Source organism: Lipotes vexillifer, unplaced genomic scaffold (assembly GCF_000442215.2).
Source record: "Lipotes vexillifer unplaced genomic scaffold, Lipotes_vexillifer_v1.1 scaffold1143, whole genome shotgun sequence".
Lineage (NCBI taxonomy): Eukaryota > Metazoa > Chordata > Mammalia > Artiodactyla > Lipotidae > Lipotes > Lipotes vexillifer.
This window is the reverse complement of record NW_006770581.1, coordinates 102,452-111,611: the sequence shown is the minus strand read 5'-3', so window position 1 is coordinate 111,611 and position 9,160 is coordinate 102,452. Positions and strand designations below refer to the sequence as shown.

Below are 9,160 nucleotides of genomic sequence, written 5' to 3'. Positions count from 1 at the left end.
GGGAAAGAGCCTGACCTCTGACCTGCCCAGCCCCTGGTGGCAGGTGCCCAGGGACAGCCGCCCTTTTTCAAGGGGCTCAGCAGCCCTGCGTGGTGGGCACCTTTGACACAGCCCTCCTGCTTCCGTTGGAGGGTGAGCCTGGGCAGAGGAGCAAGCTCAGGCTTGGGTCGAAGGACAGCTGTGCCCCTGGCTGCCTGCCTCCCCAGTGTGGAGCAGCTGCATGTCACCCTCCAGAGTACCCTGGGGCAGGCAGCAGGGCAGTGGAAGGGAGCCCTTCACGCTCACCTGTTCACCAGCCAGTCCTCACAGTGCATGCGCGCGCGCGCACACACACACACGTGAGAGCAGAGGCTGCCCCTGGTGGGGGTGGGGTGGGGTACTGGTCACTCCTGCGGTTCCCTGGCGCCCAGGCCTCACGCTCATCCCTCTGCCTGCAGCACAACAGACGTGCACACGGTGGCCTCCCTGCTGAAGCTCTACCTGCGGGAGCTCCCCGAGCCTGTGGTCCCCTTCGCCAGGTATGAGGACTTCCTTAGCTGCGCCCAGCTGCTCACCAAGGACGAGGGGGAGGTTAGTGGCTCATGGGGACCCATCCTGGGGGGGTGGGCCTGCTAGTTGGTGGCGGGTATGTGGAGACAGGAATTTCTGTGACTCTTCATGGCACACAGATCCTGCCGCCTGCTCTGTGTGTGTTAGGGGGGTGGTGCCCTGGAGCAGCCTGCTCTGTGGGGGACAGGCCTAGACCTCCTAATCTGGGGAGGGCCGGAACATCCCACTGTGTGTGGAGGGCACGCTGGGGCCAGGTGCCTGCAGCATCCCCTCCCTGTGTGCGGCCCTCTGTCTCCCGGAGGGCCAGGTACTTCCTAAAGCAGGCCGTGTCTCGGCTGTGCGCAGGGAGCTCAGGCTGGGCCACCACCCAGTAGGCACTCCTGCTCCATCACCTGCTCCCACAACCAACTCAGGCTGCCCAGGCCGGCCGTAGGGTTCAGAAACAACCAGACCTTTCATCTGTTTCTATCCCACCGCCTCCCAAAAGAATTCGAGACTGCTCCCAGGACAGGCCCCACACGCCACCCCTGCAGTGCCCGCCTGCAGCCCTGGTGGGCTCCGGCTGGGGAAGGACTGTTTGCCCTCCCTCTGGCCGTGTGGGAGATGAGGGGTCTTTATCTGGCAAATATTTGTACCTTGATCGGTGAGCTGGCCCTGACATTCCTCTGTGGCCCTACAGAGGCACATCCCTCACAATGGCTTCTCAAAAGTAAATCTGCTTCCCCCCAGAGGTCACAAGCCAGGGAGATGGAAGTGGTGGTGCCCTCTGGTCACCTGGGGCCAGGCCCATGGGCTGTGGATGGAGGTCTGGACTCGGATTCTCACCCCCTACTCCCTCTAGTAAGAGAAGGACTGGGCCCTCCTTGCTGGTCTTTGAAATGCTGTTTTTCTCTCTCAATCCCAAGGGAACTCTGGAGTTGGCTAAACAAGTGAGCAGCCTTCCCCTGGTCAATTACAACCTGCTTAGCTATATCTGCAAGTAAGTGACTAGGGGTGGGGCTTCCCTCCCCTGTGCTCTGGCTCCCTGCCCTTCAGGGGGGTCGGGGGGCCTGGGTCATGCTTCCACTCACATGTCTGTCAAGCCAATGGGGAATATAGAAGAACAGTCACTGCACTCATAGAGCTTACAGTCCTGAGTGCATCATTCCTGAAGGAAAAGGATATAGCCTTTGTTCCTTCTGCCTCCTCTGCGTGCCTCTCACCATCCCCTCCCCATGGTCTGCCTCCTGACCACGACGACCTAGGCTTAGGGTGCCAGGCGAGGACATGCAGGGTGGCTTTCACCCAGCCCCGTGTCTGGGGGGATCTGGGCCTTCCTGGGCATCTGCCCCCACTGCAGGTGGGAGAATTATGTGTCCTTCCACGACAGGCCCTTGTCCCAGTGGCCTTTGCTTCTGACGGCCCTCTCAGATCTTAGGGGAAGCTCTGCCTTCTTCCAAGCCTGGCAGGGGCAGCTGGCTGTGCTTAGCAGCTGTGGAAATGTGGGTGCAGCTGAGCATGGGGGCCAGGCAGCTCCCAGTAGATCTGGCATCAGGATTTGCTTCTCTGCCAACTGTCTCTTCCTTACATTGCAGGTTTCTGGATGAAGTTCAGTCCCACTCAGATGTCAACAAGATGAGCGTCCAGAACCTGGCAACTGTTTTTGGACCTAATATACTTCGGCCACAGATAGAAGACCCAGTGACCATCATGGAAGGTAATGGTGGGGGTGTGCGTGGTGCTCTGGGCTCGCCTTGATCCTGGGCAAGTCCTCAGCATCCTCAACGACAGGCCGGCAGGAAGGGCAGCTCCATTCCTGGGGATTTATTTGGCAGCAGCCTCTCTGGACCTCCTCATCGCCTCCTCCAGCGCCTCCTCCCCCACGGGGTCAGCTATAAGAGGAAAGGGTCATAAGGTGCAGTTAGAATGGTGAGAGAGGCTGGGGGGTGGGTGTGGAAAAGGTCAGCGCACTTGCCCTTGAACATACACAGATGTTTTTGCTTTACTAAAGTAATTTTCGATTAAGTAATTGTCACAGGCTTCTTCTGGATGTCAGCTATTGCAAATCCTAGGAATACTCCGTTCTATAATGAAGACTAATAATGATTAAAAAAAATAGCAGCAACAGCAGCTGCTCTTTTTTATTTTTAGTTTTTATTTTTTTTATTTTTTTTGCAGTACGCGGGCCTCTCACTGTTGTGGCCTCTCCCGTTGCGGAGCACAGGCTCCGGATGAGCAGGCTCAGCGGCCATGGCTCACGGGCCTAGCCGCTCCACGGCATGTGGGATCTTCCCGGACTGGGGCACGAACCCATGTCCCCTGCATCGGCAGGCGGACTCTCAACCACCAGCAGCTGCTCTTAACACGCCCCGGCCTCTGCTAAGTACTTTACTTCTACCACCGTATTTTAATCTTCACAAGCAGCCCGCGCTGTGGTTACTGCCCCCAGTCTACAGATGAGGAGACAGGCCAGGAGAGGCAAGGTGACTCTGTCAGCCCGACTTTTCAAAGGGCACAGGTGCAGGCTGGCATATGGAAATGAGAGCCCTGCTTGGAGACCCCATGGAAGACTGTCCCGGCGGGGTTAGTGTGAGAGCCTAGCCGCTCACAGGCAGGAAACCCGCGGCCAGTCCCGGCTGAGCGCAGATGCCGGCGGAGACTCACACAGGACCCACCCAATGCCAGCTGGAGCCCGCTGCCCCTGGCGCCAGGCAGGCTGAGGGCAGAGTGGCCATTCCTGTCGAGCGTGACCTAGGGGAGGGGCGGGGTGGGCTGTGAAGCTGTCGCTTGCCGCCGCCAGCCGAGGGTCTGACTGTTGGGGTTGATGCTCTCGCTTGGCACGCCCTTGGCCTGACTGGCAGGTCTCCCCAGAGCTCCCGCATGCCAGGTTGCACAAACGTCTGAGGGCAGATGCTCACCCCACTGACTTGCTGAGCTCCTGCCTCACCTACTTTTCTGGACTGAAGATTGTTTACTTAGTTTTCCCCACGATTCTCAGTTACTTCTAGTGGGAGGGTCCACCCAAGGACTTCACCCTCCTCATCACGCAGAAGCCTCCCCAGTCTCTGGTATTTGGTTGAGGACAAGAGGAGGGAACGAGGCAGCAGGATCGATACCATGGTCCCTCTGCACCACCTCCCTTTGTCACTGACCCCTCCCCCCACCCCACAGCCTCAGGAACCGAGTCCCCACAGATGCCACAGGCTGCGTCTCAGGGGCTGTGCCTGGAGAAGAGGGATTGTGTGCATGTGTGGGGGGCTGTTCACGTTGGGGGGCAGCCATGTACATCTGTCTGTGTGCACGGGGTTGTGTGTGTATGAGTGTGTGTGTATGGGGTTGTGTATGTGTGCCTACACTCACCTGTAAGACATCTCTACTCTGTGTCCCAGAGCCCTGTGCCCCCCAGAGTATGGATGGTCAGGCACAGCCACTGGGGGCAGCATATGGGGCAGCCGAGAGGGCCCTGCTGTCCAGGTCCTGGCTTCCAGTCCCAGCCTGCCCTTGGCTCAGCCTGCAGCCTTAACAGGCATTGTGCCTGCTCGTCCCCCCGCCAGCCGGGTGGAGTGGGTGCGAAGGGACAGTGCTGCTCTGTGCTCCAAGGCCCACGCTGGAGGAGGGGGATTCTTGGGTATCGTCCTTATGTCCCTGCCTGGATTTGGAGGGGGTGGTGGCCGTCCTTTCCTTTGGGGTGGCACATGGCAAGCTCTCGTTGAGTCCTCACTTGAGGAGTAGCCTGGTTTGGGGCTACTATCAGGGCTGGGCACCCTGGGTTTGAGCTGCAGCTTCCCCTGACTGGTCTGGAGAGCCTGAACTGGAGGCATTCACAGCCAGGCTCTTCTTGTTCCTTCTTCCTGGCAGGCACTTCCCTGGTCCAGCACCTGATGACCGTCCTGATCCGTAAACACAGCCAGTTCTTCACTTCGAGGACCACAGAAGCGCCAGCCTCCCCACCCGGGAGCCCACCGTGCACCGTGGGATGGGGCTCTGAGGAGGCCACCAGGGACAGCCAGGCAGAGCCCGGCAGCCCCAGTGCCCCTGGCCTGCCCTCGCACAGGACCTCTTCTCTGGATGGGGCTGCCGTGGCGGCATTCTCTAGAACCTCTCCCACAGGCCTGGGTAGCCGAAGCAGCCCTGCTGCCACCCCTGGGAAGAAGGTGCAGACTTTGCCCAACTGGAGGTCTTCCTTCCGGCAGTCAGGGTCCCGGTCGGGGAGCCCGAAGGTGGGCACCTCATCCCTGGAGGTGCCCATCATCTCCTCCGGAGGGAACTGGCTCATGAACGGGCTGTCCTCCCTGCGAGGCCACCGCCGGGCCTCATCGGGAGACCGGTTCAAGGACTCAGGCTCTGAGCAGAGACTCTCCACCTATGACAACGTGCCCTTGCCCAGCCCCTTTCCCAGCACGCCCAGCGTGGCCAGCATGCCATGGTCTGGGGCCTCCTCCTGTGAGGCCTCAGCCAGGGGCTCGGTCAGCAGCTGCACAGCGTGCAGGGCCAGTGACTCTTCTGCCTGCAGCTCCCTCCACACTGAGGGGGCCCTCGAGCCCTCCCCTGTCCCCAGCAGCAGCGAGGAATGCAGATCCCCAGACCTGGACCACGGCCTGGACAGGGTGGGCGCCTGCATCAGCAGCAGTGAGCCCAGTGACCCAGGCAGCCCCACCCAGGACCTCGCCCAACGTACTGAGGCTCTCCAGGGCCTGGTCACGGAGCTCAGGGCAGAGCTGTGCCAGCAGAGGACTGAGTATGAGACGAGTGTGAAAAGGTAAAGGGCTGCAGCTGCTGGGTGAGTGTGAAGTGGGCGCTCCCTGGGCTGGGCAGGGCCCTTGCAGCCAGCCAGCTCACTGGGCACTGGTCCAGGCAGTCAGCCTCTGGCTCTGAAAGAAAGTCTCCTGGAGGCAGGGCTCAGAGCAGTCAGCGCTCAGGAGCCACCTTTCTGGGACAATGCCCACAGGACAGGGCTGGGAGTGGAGGGGTAGGGATCCTGTGTCTGGGAAAGCTCAGGAGCTGAGGGGCTGGCATGCTGTCAGAGGCCTTTGATGGAGAGGCTCAGAGTGGCGGTCCCTCTAGGGCCCTCAGTCAGGGAGGAGGCAGACCCCCAAGGTATGTCCTGTAGCCCAGGAACTGGGACTGGGGCAGGGCACGCGTGCACTGCAGGCCCCAGGCCAGCCTGGTTGACTGCCCATGGTTGGACCTGATGTAGAGTGAGGACTTCTGGATCGAAATCCGATTTTCTCTGAGGAGGAAGCTGGCCTTGCCGAGCCAAGCCCTCCCTTCTGCTGGGTCACAGAGGACACCTCGTGCCACCTTTTTTAAAAATATGTTTGTTTATTTTTGGCTGTGTTGGGTCTTCGATGCTGCCCACGGGCTTTCTCTAGTTGCCGCGAGCAGGGGCTACTCTTCGTTGTGGTGCGTGGGCTTCTCATTGTGGTGGCTTCTCTTGTTGCGGAGCACAGGCTCTAGGTGCACAGGCTTCAGTAGTTGTGGCTCCGCCAGCTCTAGAGCGCAGGCCCAGTAGTTGTGGCACACGGGCTTAGCTGCTCCGCGGCATGTGGGATCTTCCCGGACCAGGGCTCGAACCCGTGTCCCCTGCATTGGCAGGCGGATTCTTAATCACTGTGCCACCAGGGAAGTCCTTTGTGCCACCCTTTAAGGCTTGCAGGCTTGTTCACTGATGGGCCCTGGTTCCAGCCTCCCTGTGCAGAGGGCATTTCCCAGCTCTGAGAGGCCGAGTTCCCCAATTAAAATCACCAGCAAAGCCTACACTGGACAGTGAGTGGTTCTTCCATCAGCATCTCAGATCCCTTAGCTCCTTTTGCCCAAGGCCTTGCATCAGCCTATGCATCAGACCCACGTCCCACCCACTAGCAGGGGGCTTCATTGGGTTCTGAGTGCTTCCTCTTTCCATCAGACAGTGGAGGTGGAAGGGATTCATGCGTCTATTTCTGAGCCTGGGATTCCCACAGGGAGCTGGAATGGTAGCATTTGACCCTCTTGTTCTGCTGGTAGCTGTCTCCTGGGCACCTGGGGAGTGTCAGGTGTGTGCAGTCTCTGTGTTCACGGCAGGAAGATGGCAGGAAAGGGGCCGTGAGGGCAGCAGCCCCTCCATGGGGGAAGTCACAGCAGGCAATGTCAGAGCCAGGACTTGAAGGACCGATAGGACTGAGCTGAGCAAGGAGGAGAAAGGACACAGTGTGAGTAAAACTCCGGAGTTTTAAAATTGTGGAGAAAACCTACAATGTAAGCACTGGGTTGGAATTTACCAGGCAGAGGTAATAGCACGAGCTCCCTGCAGATTCACTGGAAGGTGATTACTGCTGAAGATGAGCTCAGAGTGTACAGGAAGTGTTACTCGGCAGATACTGTCTGAGGGCAGCCTCAGAGGGGGTCAGAATCAACATCTCACTTTCTTGGCTGTTTGTGGAGCTGACTTGAGCTTCTAGATCTTTCACCTTCTTGGAGGCTGGGGTTCTCAGGGGAAATGCAGTATTGTTGCCTGGCAGGCTATGGGTTCGAGTCCCTGCCCCACTGTGTACTGGCGGGGTGTCTGGGCAAGCTCTGAAAGCGTGGCGGAGTCGGGGTGGGGCAGGCGGCAAGGCGTTTTGGCAGGAGTGATGCTTTGATTTTATTGCCAGTGAGATGTGAAGCTGCTGAAAGACCTGGAGGACTTTGGTCACTTTGATGAGGTGCACTGACTGCTGTGCTCAGGAGCGCTTGACGAGGCAGATAAAGACCAGTTAGGAGGCCGTGGCCATCTAGGTCAGACATGTGGCTGGCATGGACCTACGGGGCAGCAGTCAAAGTGGGAGAGGCAGCCAGATTCTGAATATGTTTGGGTTTTTCTAGTTGATCAGGTGTGGTGGTGAGAAAAAGAACTGACTTGAGAGACACGATTTTTGTTTTGGCCGAGCATCTGGAAGAAGGTGGTCACTGAGCCGGGGAGACTGGGGCTATAGGAGGGTGACTTGGGGAAGGAGGGCAGGAGCTCAGCTGTGGGTCTGTTAAGCTGGAGATACTTATAATAGTTTCTGAGTGGACTTGAGAGAGATAAAGATTGAGGGTTGTCAGCACACTGAGTGCTTTAAGTGCTTCAAGTCTGAGGCTGGACAAGGTCCCTCAAGGAGTGGCGTGGAGGCTGTGCTCAGGAGCACCAAGGGGCAGGGAGGCAAAGGAGGGGCCTGGACGGTAGGAGAAGCAGTGAAGGGGGCTCATGGGGGGCCTGCTGCCCCTGCCTTGGGGAGGGTCTTCTGACATTATGCCCTGTGCTCCCCAGATGGGAGGCTGGGGTGAAGGAAGGCTTTCTCCCTTCTCCATGCTTTTTTTTTTTTTTAAATTGAAGTATAGTTAGTTTACAACATTGTGTTAATCTCTTCTGTACAGCAAAGTGATTCAGTTATACATATACATATATTCTTTTTCATATTATTTTCCATTATGGTTTATCCCAAGATATTGAATATAGTTCCCTGTGCTATACAATAGAACCTCGTTGTCTACCCATCCTATATATGTAATAGTTTGCATCTGCTAATCCTGAACTCCGAATCCATCCCTCTCTTCACCGCCACCCCTCCCCCTTGGCAACCACAAGTCCGTTCTCTCTGAGTCTGTTTGTTTCATAGATAAGTTCATTTGTGTCATATTTTAGATTCCACATATAAGTGATATCACATGACATTTTTCTTTCTCTGATTCACTTAGTATGATAATCTCTAGGTCCATCCATATTGCTGCAAATAGCATGATTTCATTCTTTTTTATGGCTGAGTAATATTCCATCGTATATATGTACCACATCTTCTTTATTCATTCATCTGTCGATGGACATTTAGGTTGTTTCCATATCTTGCCTATTGTAAATAGTGCTGCTGTGAACATAGGAATGCATGTATATTTTTGAATTAGAGTTTTGTCTGGGTATATGCCCAGGAGTGGGATTGCTGGATCATATGGCAACTCTATTTTTAGTTTTTTGAGGAACCTCCATACTGTTCTCCATAGTGGCCGCACCAACTTAACATTCCCACGAACAGTCTTAGAGGGTTCCCTTTTCTCCACACCCTCTTCAACATGTTATTTTTAGACTTTTTAGTGATGGCCATTCTGACCAGTGTGAGGTGGTACCTCATTGTAGTTTTGATTTGCATTTCTAAGAATTAGTGATGATGAGTATCTTTTCATGTGCCTATTGGCCATCTGTATGTCTTCTTTGGAGAAATGTCTATTTAGGTCTTCTGCCCATTTTTCAACTGGGTTGTTTGCTTTTTTGTTACTGAATTGTATGAGCTGTTTGTATGTTTTGGAAATTAAGCCCTTGTCGGTCACATCATTTGCAAGTATTTTCTCCCATTCCATAGGCTGTCTTTCCGTTTTGATTGTGGTTCCCTTTGCTGTGCAAAAGCTTATAAGTTTGATTAGGTCGCATTTGTTTATTTTTGCTTTTATTTCTGTTGCCTTGGGAGACTGACCTAAGAAAACATTGTCATGACTTATGTCAGAGAACGTTTTGCCTATGTTCTTTTCTAGGAGTTTTATTTATGGTGTCACGTCTTAGGTCTTTAATCCATGTTGAGTTTATTTTTGTGTATAGTGTGAGGCTGTGTTCTAACTTCACTGATTTGCATGAGGCTGTCCAACT

The 9,160-nt window shown here is 55.7% G+C and overlaps 1 protein-coding gene across 2 annotated transcripts in view; it reads left to right on the top strand.

Moving 5' to 3' along the window:
- Window positions 1-9,160, top strand: part of ARHGAP22 (Rho GTPase activating protein 22) — a 173,556-nt gene that overhangs the window by 162,357 nt on the left and 2,039 nt on the right. For both annotated transcript variants that reach the window (XM_007446231.1, XM_007446232.1), the window contains exons 6-9: window positions 438-570; window positions 1,455-1,528; window positions 2,124-2,245; window positions 4,387-5,287. In XM_007446231.1, coding sequence (XP_007446293.1) covers window positions 438-570; window positions 1,455-1,528; window positions 2,124-2,245; window positions 4,387-5,287 — 1,230 coding nt within the window. The remainder of the gene's footprint in view (window positions 1-437; window positions 571-1,454; window positions 1,529-2,123; window positions 2,246-4,386; window positions 5,288-9,160) is intronic.